This window comes from Physcomitrium patens, chromosome 1, assembly GCF_059467195.1.
Source record: "Physcomitrium patens ecotype Gransden chromosome 1, ASM5946719v1, whole genome shotgun sequence".
NCBI lineage: Eukaryota > Viridiplantae > Streptophyta > Bryopsida > Funariales > Funariaceae > Physcomitrium > Physcomitrium patens.
This window is the reverse complement of record NC_143410.1, coordinates 16,134,856-16,154,305: the sequence shown is the minus strand read 5'-3', so window position 1 is coordinate 16,154,305 and position 19,450 is coordinate 16,134,856. Positions and strand designations below refer to the sequence as shown.

The following is a 19,450-nucleotide window of genomic DNA, read 5'->3' as shown; positions in this document are numbered from 1 at the left end:
AGGCCACACCTAATTAAATGATACTTAAATATGTCGTGGCTGAACCTTGTTCCTCCCAATGCTTACATTGGCTTTCGATTGTCATCCCTAAGAAACACAAGTAATCCTGAAGTCTTCTATTCAAGGGAACTGTGCACATCAATGGGGTATTTTCTTGAAACATGTTTCTATTAAAAGTGTCAAAACCGCGACGTGGAGCCCAGTTTTTGAGATACATGACTGATGAGAGGTGGTACAGTTGTAAGGTTAGATTTGCGACAGGTTCAGATAGTGAAGGATATTCCATGTGAAGGCAGGAGAGAAACCAGACACTTTTGTGGTGACCATGATGCTGTTTTCATCCTGGCTACCCGGCTGCAGCAGGGCTGTACCCACAACTGTCTAGACAAGCATTCAGGACAAGTTGCATAATGTTGTTGCTTAACTTATCCGGCCCCTGAACTTATTACCGTAACATTGTAGTAACTTTGTGCAGGGGTTGAAAAACATTAGAAACTCTAGGTCTCCACGACGACCAAGTGCAGGAGTGTGTTTTCATCTATCTCCAGATGACAGATTAGATTTGCACAGAAATTATACAAGTGCAGTGCAATTTGAGGTCCCCCCAGTACAGAGCATTTGCAGAACCGGGCATCGTGGCTAACAAATCTCCGGGAGGGACAAACGAGTACACATCTGTGGAGGTTTTATTTGCAGAGGTGGTTTTTGTGACAAGGCCATGACACTTGCCTGAAAGAGGATAACAACTCAGGCTCACATCTTGAATCCTGGAAACATGTCAAGTGCTAAGGTTCTGAACACTAACAGCCGATGTAGGTGGAGTGATAGACACATGAAGTGTTCGCTGTAATCAAGCATCAAAGAATTTCAACCGCCTTCGAATTCACCCCGTTTTAAGCACAATGGCTATGGCAGACTGCCCTTCGTATCATTGTCTGCTCCACCACTTGCTGATTAATCTGTGTTTGGTGTTCAAAACTCATCACTTACACTGGAAGGTCGGTCTATTTCTCAATCGCCATTTGCCACGCCAGGGATCAAAAACTCGCAGCAAGATCATTATCAGTGCAAAGGTACTTGTCTGGTTAACAAAGGATAGTCTAGTTTGATTCCTGCGAGCAGCTGTTAAACTGCTGGCAAGTGTTTTCCAGCTTTGTGACTGTCATGGCGTGTTTGAACTGCACACTTCATGCAACAAACTTCTTTCCGTGATTTCACTACCTAACTTTTTGAAGTTTGAAGAAACTACGCAAATTCTTGTTTGGATTCCACAGCTGGAGTTTAACAGAAACATTCTTGTTAGTGGTATGTAAAGTATACGATGTAAAGTTGTAGTGGGTAGAAGTTCAGTCAACTTTTTTCAACAAAATTGATAAGAGGTAATTCAGATGATGCAAAAGAGCATTAACAAAATGATGTGTATTTCAATGGAGAATGAATAAGAAAAGAACATGTGTATGGCACTTCACCCACCACAAACAGTGACAAAATCTTCCTATTATCAAATCTATTTCAAATTTCATTAAAATAAGAATTATTGCAAATGGTAGAAAGTTTATTTTATTTTTCTTTGTTGTGTGTTATTAGTTTTATTATTAAAAAATGGATTATTATTAGTTAAAAGATAAAATAAATTCAATAATGATATTATAATTTTAGTAAAAATATCATTAATATTATTATTCACATAAATTTTTATTTTTAACCACTTAAGGCTTATACCAAGATTCAAGTTTTATAATTCTTGCAGGACAAAAAAAGATGGTATATATATATATAATCAATTAGAATTAATATATCTAGAATTAAATAACTAATATAAGGGTATACACTTACAAAATTTATCCTAAAAATAAATCGTATCTCTCTCTATATATATATTGTAATATTAGATATAATCTATATAAATAATTTAGGTGAATCAGGAGTCATGTTGCTTCAGTATGTAAAGAAAAAATTTATATTTTATTTGGCTACAAAAGTAGAAAGTTAAGTGATTTCTTTTTATTGAAGAACAATAGTCTCTTCACTTATTACAGAATTGTATGTCATGGCATAATTGTGGCTTTGTAATAGTATTCTAATTATTTTATACTTAAATAAAGGAATGAAAGAAACACAACCAATTCCACAATTGGTTTTTTATATTTTACATTTATTATAATATTATAATAAAAATAAATTATAGAAGAATAAGCTTTTTTAGTTATTTTTTTCAATACATGTGTGTTATGTATAAAAATCTTCTGAAATCACAGCAATAAATTGTCCCAAGTTAAACTTTAATTCATATAACAAACATTTTTGATGACTGATGTATTTTTTTAAATTGATTGAAAAATAAAAATTTGATTACTTCATTGATCTCATCATTAAAATTGATATGATCGTATTTATAGAATAACATAAAGCTGAACACGTAAATAAGCATTGTAACAAAAATTACCTTTTATAGAATAATATGCATACAATAATCAGTGGATTGTGTTAAGTTAATTTAAAATAAACATATTGAACAAGTTGTTTTTACAAATTTTCTTTTATGTAATAGTAGATGTATATAAATTATTCTATAAAGTTGTTAGATTTTTGAAATAGTTGATGTTTCACAACAATATTGTAAAATAAATAATATTGCATAGAAGATATAGAAAATTGTTAATGCTTTATTTCCAATTGATATTGTTACACCCCACATGAACTCCACACAACTTTTATTGACTAAATAGCATGCTTCTATTCTTAGGGTGCATTTAGCAACTCAATATTTAATCACAATATTGAACCAAAATAGAAAATATATATATATATATATATATAGTATTTTTGTGTTTTTGGCAACCAAAACAAATAAACAAAAAAACAAACAAAATTTTGAATCAAATAGTTTTTGAGTCAAATATTTTGTTAAAAAAATAAAAAAACCAAAAAACCAAAAAAAATTGCAATCTATTTTTTTCATAAAATTTTCATTGTCTCCCTCTCAACCACTATTTATTTTTTCAAAGCAATTAAAAGATAAAACGTGCAAAAGAAAAAGACATGTTATTAGTTAGTTGTCTATAATAAGGTCATATAGGGTGTAATAATATCAATTGGAGACATAGCATTAACAATTCTCTAAAAAACTAGTAGCTTTATTCAACTATTAATATAAAACTATGTTAATTAAAGATAGAGACTATTTTCAAACCTAGTAAGAATAAATTGATCTTCTTTTATGGACTAATTAGCAACTATTTGAGAAATTCATAAATCAAGAGTTTTTCCTTTAATATTTGGAAGTGGCTCTACATTTAATAAAAACCATTTTATTTAAATATGGAATAGATTACAGTTGACTTCTTCTCATAAAAGACTTCAAATATTGATAATATTAGAAAAAACGATAAGAACTATGTAGTAAAAAGTACAAATATTGTTTTGAAGAAATATGAGATTTAAATAATTAATAATAATAAAAAAAATTAAGTTATGTTTTATGTAGCTATATAAAATAATTTAAAACACACACACCCACACACACACACACACACACATATATATATATATATATATATATACATACATAACTCCTAAAATTAAAATTAACTTTTTTCAATTCAAAACCAATTAATCTTACATTCTTGACTTACATATCCTAGCTTTCATTTTTCATTTTTTTAAATAAACAGAGAATACCTTAAAGTAAGAGAGATATCAATCATCTAGTCGAATTGAAATTAAAAGCTTGAAAATCATATTGTCCTATTCACCTTTTGAGGAGATATATCTAGATTTTAAGGGGTAAATTGTTTTATTGATAATATCAAAGTTTAAAATTAAAAGGTAATCACAAGGTAATCACAAGGTAAAAAGAATCATGATAAAACATTTTAAAAACATGATAAACTAAAGTAAATATTCATTCAAAATAATCTACCTTGTATCATAATCAGGAGTAATTTTTCCAATAGCAACGTTGTTCTTATCTTGACCTGATCCTTATAGAAACAAATCTTTTTACTAATATAATTTCATTTATTTACAATGTATTATCAAAACTATACTTGAATGTTATCATTAGAATATCCATCTAGGCCAAAATATCAAAAATAAGATTAATGATAATTTTTTAATATTACCTATTATAATAAAATATATTTTTTATTTATAAATTGATATTTTATTATATTCTTTTTAATTAAATAGTATCTTTTGCAAATTTTTACGATTTTACATATTAATTACATTCCTTTATTGACACCATTTTGAAACAAATCATTCATGATAATAACTTGATTATATTATATTAATAAAAATTGTAGTTTCTCAAGTATTTTATATATATATATATATATATATATATATATACGCATAAACAATCAATAGAAAGAGATTTTTGAAGAAGTTTAAAGTTTTCTGGTTACATGAACTTGTCATTACTTTCCTGTTAAGCAGATTGTATATTGTAATTTTCATCTTAAAGTTAATTCTTTACTTACAAATGTTTATAAATAAATATGCCAAAAAATTAAAAATATATGAAAATAACAGTAACATAATAACAAAACACAAAAATTATGAGTAAACTAAACTTAATATAATAATAATAAATAAATAAAAACGATAAATTATGCTTTTGTTTCTTAGTAGAATATACTATAGCCATATTCATATCATATTTGTAATGATATAATAAGCTAAATTAAAAATCCAATCACGTAATCAAATGAAACAAACACAAATGATATTTTGCCAATTTAATTTTTTATGTTAAGTTTATTTGTACATACTTGTAATTTTTTAAAATTTAACTATAGAACATTAAAAGTAGATTCATGTTTAAAAAAAACTCCATCTGATGTTTTCAAAAAACTGTTTTTCATAATCCTGTTCAATCAGATTCTTCCAACCTTTTCAAAAGCCTAATGATTGGCTTCACAACATGACAGTTATTTCAAATCTAGCACACGTTGAATCAAACAAAATTGTTAAGACTTTGCAAATTTCTTTGTTGCTCAATAGAAGCATATTTTATATAATGTTGATATTTTTGGAGGGCTTCATAAGACATTATCTTTTTGACATCAAGACATCAAGACTTTTAGAAACCAACACCAATCAAACCATCAATAACCACTTCTTTTTATTATTATTTTTAATACAAAACAATATCAAACTTTCTTCCCTTGTTGTGATCATTTGCTTGCTATTATCCCAATGTACCATTTCGATTCCAAGTATATGGACAAAGCTAAAGTGGATGAGAATAGTAATACTAATTTCTTAATTTTTAATACTTTTTCTCTTTTTCTTAAGGCCAACAAAGTGTAATCTCCTCACAACTTCCACAAAGCCCATCCTCCTCAATTTTCTATCACCATGTGCTAAAGCTCTTGAAAAGTCATTCTACTTTAAAATCTAAGAACCTCATTCCATTCAAAACTTGATACTACCATTGTACATATTTTTGATCTCTCTTCAAAACAAGGAACTTCATTAGGTGGCATGATTCCTTTTCATTACTTGACAAGTTTTAAACTTCTTTTTAAAACTAATTCTAATATGGTTAAAAAAAACCATGTCAAGAAAGATATTTAGTGGGATTCAAAGGGACTGACCATGCCGTCACAATGCGCCAAATCATTGCCAACCACAAAAGGTTGAAGCTCCACGCTTCCCAACTAAATAGAAAACTACAAACCTCCATCCTAGTCTATCAATATTTTCGTAGATGGAGTTCATTGCAAATGACCAATTCTCACACTTAATGCTTACACATGGGTGGGGAAGATCATGGTTCCCAATAACATGTCCATTCTCCTTTTTTATTTCATTTTTATACTACATCATCAACATACTAAAGAGCTTGCTTGTGAGCATGCACATTGACTCTCGGAAAGAGTCCGAGCTTGAGCTTCCACCAATTTGTCTTCTATGGCATGTGGTTCCTTATATTTCAACATGGTGAATAAAGAATAGAAATGAGAATAATTTTTTAAAAATGCTGCCCAAATTGGCTCTGATCCCAACGAGGGGCAGTTGATGTTTGCATGAGGCAGTCCCAATATGGTCTCATAAAAATCATGAAAAAGCAAAAAGTGGGGCAAGGATAACGAGCAAATGCCATGGCTTCCATGACCCAACTTCTCTTCTCATGGAATTGGTCCTCTCAAAAAGAGACTTCACATGAGATTGATTGCTTGTGGTAGCCCCCTTGCCTACCCGGGCCCGTGAAAAAAAAAACAATTCTTGCAAAAAAGCTAAAAGTTATACACATTTGAACAATTGACAAGTCTCGCAAACAATGGAAATTTCATGAACCCTATTGCTTGTTATTCCTTAGCATGCAAACAGTGTCAGGTGGAAAAAATAAAATAAATAAATAAACTTAAATATAGAATCATGGGGAAGCATCATTTGGGTTGTTGGGATATCTTCATATCAAATAGCTTCGAGGGTTTTACTGTTAAGAAGAGAAGAGAGGGAATACTCAGAACTTTAGACTTGTGCTTTTGATTTTAGGGTTTGCACTGTGCTGAATTCAGTTGTGGATGAATGAGATTCAAGGATGATTTTTATGGGATTTGTGGGATGACATCCAGGTTGTTCTGTTCTACTCAAGGACTGTGCAGAAGAATTCACTACTCCTTGAAGAATACTGTGCATTACAGGATTCTGCAGCTTTTTCAGAACATCTTAACAAACAAAAAACAATGAACTACAACAACAACAAAGACAACATCTGCTTCCATTATTGCTTGTATTTATCAAGACTGCAAAGATTTTTATTCATTTCTTATTTATATTATTGTCATTGAATTAGCATCTTTCAATAATAGCATCAAATATATATATATATATATATATAAAGCAATAATAAGCTTTCTAACACTGAAGGATCCAAGAGGTTCACATCTTTTCAAGTGGGGAGGCACTTGTCAGGTGTTTTTTGTACAAACCTCGCCTATGGATGATCAAATGCACAGGTGGGTTCATGGCATGAAGATAAATTCTCACATTCTTCCATAAGGAAATCTTTGCCCCCTTTCTTCATTCATTTGCTATTCAGAGAGTGGCATTGGACATAGCTATCAATCCATTGGAGGAATCATTCTAATCAAAACACAGAAGTACCACATGTCATGAGCAACAGAAAACAAAAGTGAGGGCTCATAGATTGCATTTTGGTGGGCCTTCTGCTGAAGGACTTTTTTGTGAAAAAGAAACAAAGGAAGAAACTGCAAAATAGCTAAAAAAAGGAACTTTTTGAAACCCTAAAAACTGTGACCTTTGTGAGCTTGAAATCAAGCCTGTGAAGAGAGTATGGTTCCAAAAAATGGGATTATTGTATGGCTTGTGGTTGCCATGAATTTTTTTAATGATAAATGTATGTTGTTGATTCTAGTAAGAGTTTAAGTTGGTTGTGGCTCTTTGCAAGGCTTTAAAACCTTCAAAAGACCTTCAGCACCCAGATTGTTTGTCCCACCTTTTAGAGTCTATATTTCTACATTTGTTTTGAAATTAAAAGCAATTATTAATTTGTTTAATTTTTAATTTTTTTTAGCACATTAGATATGTAACTTTTATAATAACTTTTGTGGTCATTTAGACACATTTGGAAACATGTTTTTACACCAAAGACAAATTTTAGTGTTGCAGACCCCAAATCAGAGTCTCTAAATAATGATCAGAAGCTTGTAGATTATGTTGTTCTAAAACTTGTAAATAATGTGTATGTATGTATGTATGTATGTATGTATGTACATATGGATAATATTTGTACTTTATTTTTTCTTTCTTATACAACAAACTAGAATAATTTTTTATTTTCTTTTTTTAGAGAACTATACATATGCTCATAATTATGCTAGAGAAATATCCATTATCATTGATTTGAATTACATGTTAATATGCATTTTAAATTTTCCCTTTGAATAATTATAAAAAGAAGCGTTTTTCACGAAAGGTTTTTAATTCATGAAAAACTTCAAAGTCTTCAATGTTACACAACAACATTGCTTTTCTAAAGCTTCTTTTCTTTCACCCACACATTCAAATAAAATATAATAAAAATCGTGGTAAAATAAGTCAATTAGTACATTGTTTTAGCTTCTGGCTTCTACATCTGGCTAATAGTTTTTGTGAATGTGAGGTTTTTATTCTATATTTCTAGACCAAGATTGACAATATCCACATAAGTATATATTGTAATATAAGAACATAATTAAATGAATTCTGATTTTTATGAAGTACATTTTTAAGGGTGAAAATATGATTGGGGTACATTAGATGGTACAGTGAAGTTCAACATTGTTAAAGGGTCAATATTAGGGTTTACAATACTAGTTATGCGATTTACACACCAGACAACTTCATCACCTACCTTGATATTTCATCAAAAATTGAATATGACGATACTATTAATTTTCTATTAGAAAACAGTAGTTGACATCAAACACTACCATACCCAAAATATGTTGAACTAGTTTATTTATTTATTTTTCAGTGAAAATTTTATACTTAATGTGGAAGATTTTTATTTTTATTTTAAACTTTTCAACTATTATTTGTATGATTAAAAAGTATCCTTTAAATCCAACTTATGAAGACTAATTCACAATCTATTCACAAATTTAAAAAATACAAAAATAAAATGTTCAAATTAAATACGAAGTAAGTTTTCACATTTATATAAACATACAATAAAAAGACAAATAAACGAACATTTTGGCCAAAATCATTTAATGATATAAAATTCATATTAATTTATTTTCTAATTTTTGTGTAAGATTTTAATGCAAGAAGAGTAAACTGAAAATTATAAATATCATAGCTCGTACAAAAGTCTCTTCAAATGTAGTTCTCTATTTGAAGAGCTAGTATTGTTGTAAATAATACAATATTATTTCAATATTTATTTTTTATTTTTATATATAATTCTATATAAATATTTATTTTTATTTTTATTTCAACACACATTGCAACATTTAATTTTATTATAATTCTTTTGAAATTTTATTATATTCTTTTTTAGGCTTCAAATAAATCTTCAATTAAATCACATTTAACTTTTATTTATGTATTTTTAACAATTTCCCTTCTATTAACAAAATTATGCATACTTATATTAAATTTTAGCATATTGTATTTAAATTATTGTGCATATGTTATCAAAAAATGGATTTATTTTGTTAAGTTACATTTATTATAGAAAATAATACTTATGAAAATTCTTCTAGCTCCATCACCAAAGTTCTTAAATATGATAATAGTTTTACTTCAAGTCATTCAAATTACATTTTTTTTTTATTTAAATTTTATTTTGAATTTTAAAAGTTCAGTATAGAACCAATTTATAAATTAAAACATCTTAACATATATATATATATCCAAAAATTAGATTTATTAAAAAAATATGAGTTGTTCTTTGCAGGATTTACTGTATTTATGATTATATAATAATAGTTAAAATAATAATAAATAAGTAAACACAAAAAAATTCAGTGAATTTTGTATTGATAATTTTTAATATATGTATGTATGTATATAGGTAGATACTGGATTTTTGACTTCCTATTATTTTTGCACACATAAAGAATAATAGGAAGCCAAAAATAGGAATAAAGATAATCTAAACCTTGGTTTTGAGTCTAATGAAGCTTATTGAAGACCACAAGTCTTACAAGACAAGTTCCTAAGTTATGGGATGCTTTTGTGGTGGCTTCTTAGATGTAGAAATCAAGAATACTTGAAAATCAAGGATATTGTTGAAATATTTTTAAAAAATCTTTAAGATATTTTTGTAATAAAATTGTGTTTTATAGATTCTTAAAGCACAAAAAAACAAGAAGAAATCTTAAACTTCTTGGCTATTATTGATTAGTATTGCTAAATGTTTTGGGTTATAATAAATAATTAGTGACCATTGACTTGGTACCATTTTATAGTTACAATTCAACAATAAAAAAAATAAAAAAATAAAATCGTGAAGACCTTGATGATCTTAAAGGATTTTTGATACTTTCTCTTAGAAGTTTTAAATAGAAATAACATGCATATGTATATATTTATATTTATACATATATTTTTTTAGAAAAAAATGCTATAATGTTGAAAAATGTGACATAAAGACATAACCAAGTAATCTTACAAAGACTTTCAAGAATAAATGTGTAATTTTTTAACCTTGCCAACAAGTGCATTTGGACTTCAAAGAAACTGATGTCATTGTGAACCTCATTGGCCCAATTAGAATCATAAAATAAACTAGCCAATTTTTCTAAAACAAATTGTTTGAAAAACAGATAATAACTTTTCCCACAAACAGAAATTCTATCCACTTTGAATAGAATATAAATGATTCACCAATTTATTCCCAGAACATACGCTAAAAGATCTTGTGTGGACTTTTAATAATAGGCAACTAAAACTTATCGCTAGACCATATCACACGAACAATTACACCCAAGAGCAGGAAAATATTCTTATCCTAGCATCTACAAACTTATCCCTTGACCTAATCAGTTTAACAAAGTTTTGTCTTGTATTTTGACCCAATCAACCAATCAAAAAAATCAATCAGTCAATCAATATAAGAAGTAGATTCCACATGGCCTTCCCTTCAAGGTTGGGAAATGAATCTTCTCTAAGTATTTTGGATCTAAAGTCAGTTATAATCATGTACAATGAGACCACTTGGAAGATGAGCTTTCTCTATTCTAGAACTGTTCTAGAGGAGATGGGGCTCATTTATACACAGAAAACTTTGAATACCCAATAGTTCAAAATTGTCTATTCATCAAATGGTGTATAAAGCCAGTGGGGTCCTCTGTTTGGGTAGTTATGTTATTTAAGTCCCATTGTATGGTTTTGCATGAACACAGGAAAACATTGTCCTTAGATTTTATGTTGGGGTCTCATGGTTTGAGTACAATGGGAAGTGTGTGTGTATATATATATATATATATATATAACTGTTTTGTTATGTTTTAGTTGTTGCAATAAGGCTGCTTAACAATGAATGATAATGAAAAGTAGTGACAAATTCCATTTGCTCAATAATGTTTGATGGAGGACATTTTTGTCAAAAGGACTTGTTTGGATGTTTGTTGATAAATGTGCTTTTGAGAGATATAGTGGATCTATTGTGATTGTCTAATATATGTATGTATATATATATATATATATACATATATGTTTGAATATGTTTTTGGCTATACTCAATATACTTATGAAGAAACATAAGTTGAAACTTCTACAACTAAGTAGATGTCTAAATTCAATAAATTAGTATAATTTGAAGAATATAACATAAAATATCTGAATATTTTTATAAGAAATATTTATATATGGCAGATAATTGTATTTTTCCAATGAAACATCAATAAGGATTTTGGATTTCTACCAATGACTTCGTTTTTAAATGTTTTATCACTTTGTGTTATAATACCTTGTCTAAATATATTTTTAAAATCTTATAGAATAAAATAGGTTAAAATTAAATGAAGGATATTATTAATTTATTATTAATATTATCTAATAATTTATTAATTTATTATAATATTTTATTAAAGAAGTTGCAAAATAAAGATGTGATTTTTAACAGATTCAATTAATAGGTCTAAAACTATATCATAAGGATTAGAATAGTTTTTGTTCTATATTACTTCAAAACTTGTGCTTTAATACTAATATCATTTATTTTAAAAGTAAAAACTTAGATTGATTTAATATCCATGTTAAATTTAAGTTGTAAGATATAAATCCATTCTACATAGTTGATAGTATATATTTTTAGTATTTTTAAAATTCATTTCTTTAGTGTAATTTTTTTATAATTAAATTATGATTTTTTAATCTAAAATTTAACATTAAAAATAACCTTTGATTATATATAATGGATAAAAATTAAAACTTACAATGAATCAATTTGTTTATATGATTTTCCAATCCGAAATTACTTATTCATCAAAATTGGTTCCAATTCTATATCTTAAAAAACAGATTAAGAAATAGATTAAGAAGTAAGCTAACTAACTATATAATATTACATTAAAATCTATATGAGTGCAACATGTGGTTGGTTTAACAACAATATACAAAAGTCATGGTTGAATAAAAGGTGGATGAACATGAGCAGTGAAGAGGTAACAAAGAGTGGTTTGCTAAGAACAACACACTACATATGATTGCTTTCACAGAAATACCAGAGAATTAGGCAAGTTAGGATTCTTGACAAAACCAAGCTCTCAAAATGAGAACTGTGAATGGACAAGAGGATCACATACTTCCCAAAATACTAAATTTTTGACACATAGAGGTAACATGTCGTGCATCACTCTGATGGCTACGACGACTACTACTAGTAGTAAATGAAGCGTGGGAAAAGGGGGGGGGTTGTTGCAAGTGAAGCGGTGATTCTACAGAGGAGGCGACATAGTTGCAGCAGGGCAAAAGGCGGCTGGGAAACGAGGGCTGCATGGAGCGTTGCAGCAGCGTCGCTCATGCGTGGGCTGCTCCGCGGACAGCACCGGAATGCGACGGTGAGTGAGTTACTGAAGGGTACCAGTCAATCAAGGTTGCGGCTGAGGAAACGTGGTGCTTTTACCAAGGCCGCCGCGAAGAAACGTGGTGCTTTTACCAAGGCCGCCGCGAAGAAGAGGGCACGCCCGTCTACCGCGGATGGACAAGTCTGGCTTCGTCTGGTGAGTTGCGTTGCGTATCAATCAGATAGGCCTCATGAATGAGCATGGGTCCCCATGGTTGTGGGCCCTGCTCTACTCTGCTATGCTTTGCTCTCGTCACTTCACCCCGACTGGGGTTTTCATCCAGGTTCAATAAGTGGACAGTGGAACTGAGTCCCCATCCTATTCTCTATCTGCTCTTGTGACCAATCCCACTGTGAATGTAACCCTTCCATTTCCCGTCTGTCACTCCCTGTTACATCTCCTCCACTTTGCAGTGTCCTTGGTCTCCTTCCCTGCACTGTTCCAGGTCGCCAGCCATGGTCTACTGACTGGTATGCAGCTTCTGCTGCAATGGTAATTCTTTAGTTGGCCGGTCGTTGCTATTAGAGAACACTTACCGATTCCAACTCGCTTTTTGAGTGGAAGCCCCTTCACAGAACCCTAGAGGCCTCGCGTAGACCTTGTTTTTGCCTTGTGTGGGAGGGCTACTTCTCTTTCTAGGAACAGTGCCAAATCAATGGGCTACTTAATACCTTGATTGTTATTCACTCCAACAGGAACTTGGGTTGAACTGCTCTGAGTGTGTGTTGTTTGTGAGCGAGTCGCCGAGCTGGGGTTTCAGGGTTTGCGCTGCTGGGTCTCATGCATTTTGTGCCTATTATCTCGAGATTTCACTTGCGCTGCCTGAGTTCTCATCTTTGAGAAGGCCTCTCCTTTTTAATGCTATCTCTGCGGAGTGTTTTTGTTTTTCTTTTCACTTCAGTTTTCGTCCGTTTTCTCATATCTTTAATTGGAAAACGGGCAAGATTGGAAGTTCGGTAGCTTTCCGTGGCTTAATTGATTTTATGGTGTTAAGGAGGGTCCAGTGCATCAAATTGTATCCACACGCTCGGAATGTTCTATTGAGAGAACGTAATCCAGATTGAGAATAATACTTCACAAGCATCAGTCTTTATCACTTGGCCACTGCACCTGAATAGCCAAAGCTTAGTTCTTGCGACACCATAATCGAGCGTTAAGCGCACTCGAACACAAGCATCCGCCGATGAAGAGTGAACACAACCAAATCACAACGAATAGCATGCAAATTTACTAGGTGGCACCGACGAAAATTAATTTGCCTTCTATGGACTGGTGCGTCCTGAGTCAAGCTAGAGAGGAAATAAAGACAAAAACCGTAATGACTTGTCGTTGGCAGACGAGACACCCAGGGCAATGCTACAGCAAGAGCATGCTCTCTTAGCTGCGGTTTCTTGCGCCGAGAGTTAGTGTACACGTTTGTTTGCTTCGTCTTGGATTAGTGGGGTCAGAGTGCTCAGCAATCAACAAAGGTGGTCAGTCATAGCTGTGATGATGCTCTCAAAGGGGTGGTGCCAGGTAAACCTCGAAATCATGGTTGGCAATTAATTTTCTCCTCTTTTAGCACCCCTTCCACCTTCTGGGTGATTCGTTGAAGCATGTGATATTGGGGTCACAAAGTTTACATAGCTGCAGGAATCCAATGAATGCTAATATCAGCACTTGTGCTGAGTACCTGAAACCCAGCTGGATACATGTCAAACCATATGAGTAATCAAAGTTTCACGTCTGTCAATCGGGGGGAGACTAGTCCATCAAGTGGGCGCAGGGTTCCCATGTGGGATTGTTGCAATTCTTACACGAAATCAATTTGATCAGATAGGTGGTGATTACTCATAGTCTGTATCTGTGTTTACTAATGTCATCCTGTTGTAATAGATCATGCTTTGCTTTGATTTGTTTAGATATATCCAAAACGTTTATCTTAATGTAGATGCACAAGGCAGATTGTAGCTTTTTCCTCTCGGAGGTGGAAGGATGGCGAATTCTAAATTGATTTTTAATCGATTGCAGGAACATGCGATAGCACCAGCTTCCAATCGCGTTTTGGATGGGTCAATATTGGCGACTTCTCTGGCCGCCATAATTTCGAGGAATGTTGCTGAGGAGATTCAACCCCTCAGCGTAGAGGAGGTACTACCAACACAAGTCTGCGCTCCCGAGCTTCAGATGTCTGTCTCCAGGCTTTTTTAGTGACTGAATGAGCCTGAAAGACGACGCGGTTGATTGATTGATTGATTAATTATAAGTTTAATTGTGGTGCAGGCATTGCCCATTCATGTTCTGTCGGACATCATCAACAAGGTGAAGGATGCACGGGACCTTGCGAATTGCAGGGCAACGAGTAAAACTATGAAAGAAGTTGTGCGGGAAGTTCGCTGTCTCAACCTTGTATGCCTCAAACGGTACTACGAGCTTGCTCGGAAACGTTATCCTGTGAGACCCCAATGTTCATACTCTGACACAGAGGATGAAGATGACATGATAGAGTCTGATTCTGACGAGAGTGAGGAGGATGAAGATGATGACGATTGCTGTGAGATGTCTCAAGTGAATTCAAACCGTGGGTATCAGAATGGTTGCTGCGCGAATTCATCCTCGTTTTCGAACTCCTCCCTCCAACACACCGATAATGTTTCATTCAAGAACGCATGTCTGAAAATGCTCCGGTGTGTGGGCAAGGTTGAGCAGCTCCGAATTGAAGTCGACCAGGAAATGCAAGACAATCCGCTTCTCAAGGAGGAGATCCACATGGTTGACTTTTGGTTGAGCGAGCCCATGTTTGTGCGTAAGTGGGTATACTCGTGCGGCCACTCACTCCAGCATTTGACGGTCATTGATTACGGCCAGCAAGCGATCATGCGACAGTCTCCCATCCTCAGAATACTATCCGAGCAGTGTAATCCTCTCTCTCCTTCCTCTTTATTTCGAGGTGTGTGAGTCTTGAACAAGGTTTAAGTTCAACCATTGCTTTCAAAAGCCGATTGCTCATTCTTTCAAGTCGTAAATTGCAACAGGCAAGCAGTTAGTATCTCTGGAGTTGCGCAACATGTACCTCGACACGAGCGACCTCGAAGTAATGCCCAAGATGAAAAGCCTCACCCTCCGGTGTATCAAAATGACCGAGCGATCGCTCACGGAGATTAATGCATGCATGCCCGAACTTGTAATACTAGCGCTCGTGAGCGTCTTTGGCGTCCAAGACGCCCACTTCTCATCTAATAAACTTGAGGTCCTGTGCTTGGGCCTATCCACTAGCGCCAAGGTCGTCGACCTCCATCTACCCATCGTCAAGAAGCTCCAGATTAAAATGGTATGCCCGGACGTCCTCCGCGTGCATGCTCCCAAACTCACCTACGTTGCGGTGTGCATGGAGAATCGCGACGGATCCATCGTTGAGTTCGACGACGTCACGAACCTCAAGGAACTTCTTTTTGGTGCCAGCCACTTCTCCACTCTCTCCAGGCTCATTCGTACCAATTCCGTGCTTGAGAAGGTCTTCCTGGACGTCCCTTGTATGGCTCTCGGAGGGGATGGCAAGTGGGAGGGTGTCATTCCTCAGGTTCCTCTCCAAATCCCGGACATCGAATCCCTCAAAGAACTATGCCCCTTCCTGCACACTCTCAGTGTTGGTCCAGGTCTTTGGCACTCCATGGAGCAATCCTTAGCTACCAACCAGGAGCTCACCACATTTCGTACGTGGCCTGCCCTCTCAAGACTCATTGTGCACATGGTCGCTCTCAGCTTAGAGAGTTGCGTCGCTCTCCTGTTACGGCTCGTCAGCACCGTTCCTTCGCTGCAGCGGCTGGAAATTTATGTGCACTTGGACAGCCCAGTCAAGCCCGATCAGCTGAGGTCGACCTGCCAGGAGCATCTCGCGCACACGAACTTGCAATGGGGGACGTGGAGGAGGAGCTTGAATTTTGCATGCTTTAGCTTTTGATGATTCGGAGGGTCACCAGGATTACTGCCGTTAAAATTACTTTGGTGTTCTTGTGATTGCGTCCACACATCTTGTATTATTTCGACTTTGTAACAAGGATTTAAAGGGTTCATTTCGGTGCTTCTTGTTGGATGGTTGTACAGTGTGCATCTGTGAATACCTGCAAACGCCGAAGCTGCCCGTTTTCGTCTAGCAAATTTTCTCAGAACCATTGTCGCATTGCTGATTTCGTTTAGATTTGATATCCCCAATATTTTATTGGATCTCACAGTAGGGCACTGGATTTTCTCGAATTATAAAAAAGAAGGAACCTCAATTCCAACATTCATGAACTTAAAACAATAACATCACTCACACCGCGTGAAATTCACGGTGAGGAATTTCAGACCGTGATTCAGTTGCATCCCACTCATCGAAACATGCACCACCTCAATCCCCACACAAAACCCTTCCAGCACAACACACTCCCAGAGGTCGAGGGATTCATCCCAATTCGAGACACAACGCGCAGGAGCAAGCCGCAGCTTCACGTGTGAAAACCGCAGCCTTGAAAACCTCCCAAACCCATGCACAACGACGCATGTGGATAAGACACAACAGAGGCTAGCAGAACAACTTTGCGGTTTCAAGGAGAATCATCGAACACTGAGCACAGAACCACCTATCGAATATATATATATATATATACATTGAAAATCTGTGCACACAAGATGATGCATTGAAACTTCTCGCATGCCAATCTCTTTCCGCTTGCTGATGCAGAGAGGAAACGGGGAACTGATCCCTCCCTCCCCTGTCCCTTGTTGATGGGCTTGAGTCCCGACAAGGTCACTGTTTGGGAGGCCGCATGTGGACATTACATGGATGCCGTGACCAAGTAGATCCTCTTGTGCTGCTGCTGCTGCAACAGAAGCGTAAAATCGCCGATTTATGCAAACATGGGGTGGGTGGGTGGACAGCATCATCGCACCAATTCAGAAAGATTCCGAAAGATAAACTCCACCACAGCTTGCTGCCCCTCGAAAGTGGGTGCACACTGCCTTCGTCGCAACTGCTGCCGTTGACTCCTTTTCAAATGTGGAGGTTAGCAACATGTTGCTTCCTTCATTGGTGAGGAAAACAGTAGTATGTATGTATATATAGAAACTAGTATGTATGTATATGTAAAAGCTGGTGCTGTTGACCACCTCAATTTTTGGCACTGCCATCCATTTTCATTTTGACTCATGTTGATTCATGTTTAGCCAATGAGAAGGCTTCATTATGTCTTTATCTTATATTTAAGTTGCTGTATCTAATATCTATCTATATTATATTTAAAATTTTATTTTATTTAAGAAGTATTAATTTTTTATACATGTTTAATCAAAATGTTTAAAAAATCAAATAAACTCATGTAGTTATTTACTTTTAGTTTATTGACAAAAGACATAGTATTGATTTATATTTTTAATGATTTTAATTTTAATTTTTTTTAAAAAAAATCTATAATTTTTCTATAATATTCATATATATATATATATATATATATATATAATTTTTTTCTAATAAATACTCTAGCTTTTGCAAATATTTTATTGTCTATTCTAATGCTACAATTTAATGTTCATTTTGTCTTTTGTGCTTATTTAGTGATTTGAATCTTAGAGGTCCTATATTTGACATTTAAAATAAATCTTATTTTTAAATTATATGTAATATATATATATATATATATATATATATATATATTGCTAATGATGATTATATAAATTTAAATATAGAAGTAAAAAAGAACAAACAATTGTACAACAATAGATTTATTTTGGTATTCAAGTTTCAAAAGCCTACATCTATAATGTCTCCTACATTAATTGAAACTATTTAATTTATATTATGTGTATTGCTTTTTTTAATAAATTTTTTAAAAGACCAATAGATAAAAGTTTAGTCAATAACAGACATTGTGACTTACATGAAACATTTATCACATTTGTTTAAACCACTTTAAGTGGAATTGGTTAGATGTTTTTTATAAAAAAATTATCATCTATTTTTTTTATTAGCTCTCTCTCTCTATCTCTCTCTCTCTCTCTCTCTCTCTATACATATATATATATATATATATATATATATTTTATAATAAAAAATTTAGAGATATTATTTAAAACTTTATGACTACTTAATAACAAATAAAACAAAATATAAACTTAGATTACAAAACCTTGTACTAATAAAACAAAACTACAAGTTTTGTTACAAATTTTAAATGGCGAAATTCTACTAAAATTTTAGAGGTAACACAATTCTAATTTCTTGGACGATCTTATTTATGTTTTAAAATAAATTTACTATATTTTTTAAATTATTATTTTTTTTCTTTTCTTGGATTCTTTTCTATTCTTTTCAAATATTACACACTTATTAAAAAATTTATCAAATTCTTACATAATCATTCTTGATTTTGAAATTTCGAATTTAATTATTATAAAATACTAATTAATAATAATTTTTAAAATTTTTATTATTAATATATAAAAAATACCAGTTACAAAAAATCATATGAGTTATTACTTTTAGGAAATAGCATGTATTTTTCTTTGTTCAAAATTTTTAAAAATTTAAAGATTTTAGATTAGATATCTTTAGTATGATATTTTATTTGTTTCATCTAAATTCTTAAATTTAACTTATCAAAATAAGAATATTAAAAAATTCATATATATATATATGAAAAAAATTGTAACATAAAATTGAATTAATTTTTAAAAATTTTATGTAATAAAATTCTAATTTCAAAGACTATTGTGACATCTTACAAAATATCTATTACATATATAAAAATACATATTTTACAATAAAAAAGAATTAAATAGAGATCTTTGTCTTACAATTTATTAAGATGATATGCTTTAAACTACAACAAGTAATAAAATAACTCACAATCTTGTAAAAAATCTATTCTAACTTAATGTCTTAAGTTATAAATATTCTTAAC

At 32.5% G+C, this 19,450-nt stretch overlaps 1 protein-coding gene across 2 annotated transcripts; it reads left to right on the top strand.

Annotated features, from left to right (window-relative positions):
• Positions 1-13,238: 13,238 nt before the first annotated feature.
• Positions 13,239-16,585, top strand: LOC112286647 (F-box/LRR-repeat protein At4g29420). Of its 2 annotated transcripts, none has more exons than XM_024528733.3 (4): positions 13,239-14,048; positions 14,544-14,663; positions 14,796-15,429; positions 15,548-16,585. In XM_024528733.3, exons 1-4 carry the CDS (start codon positions 14,022-14,024, stop codon positions 16,471-16,473), a joined length of 1,707 nt encoding a protein of 568 aa, XP_024384501.1. In that variant the 5' UTR covers positions 13,239-14,021; the 3' UTR covers positions 16,474-16,585. The 2 variants fall into 2 exon arrangements, with proteins under 2 accessions (XP_024384501.1, XP_024384511.1); XM_024528743.3 differs by having other exon boundaries at positions 13,239-14,352.
• The last annotated feature ends 2,865 nt before the right edge of the window (positions 16,586-19,450 follow it).

Excerpts from the sequence above, each read along its gene's own strand:
- LOC112286647 (XM_024528733.3), top strand. The coding sequence starts at position 14,022 with ATGATGCTCTCAAAGGGGTGGTGCCAG. Across the intron at positions 14,049-14,543 it reads TCTCAAAGGGGTGGTGCCAG|GAACATGCGATAGCACCAGC; the intron begins GTAAACCTCGAA and ends AATCGATTGCAG. Across the intron at positions 15,430-15,547 it reads CAGAATACTATCCGAGCAGT|GCAAGCAGTTAGTATCTCTG; the intron begins GTAATCCTCTCT and ends AAATTGCAACAG.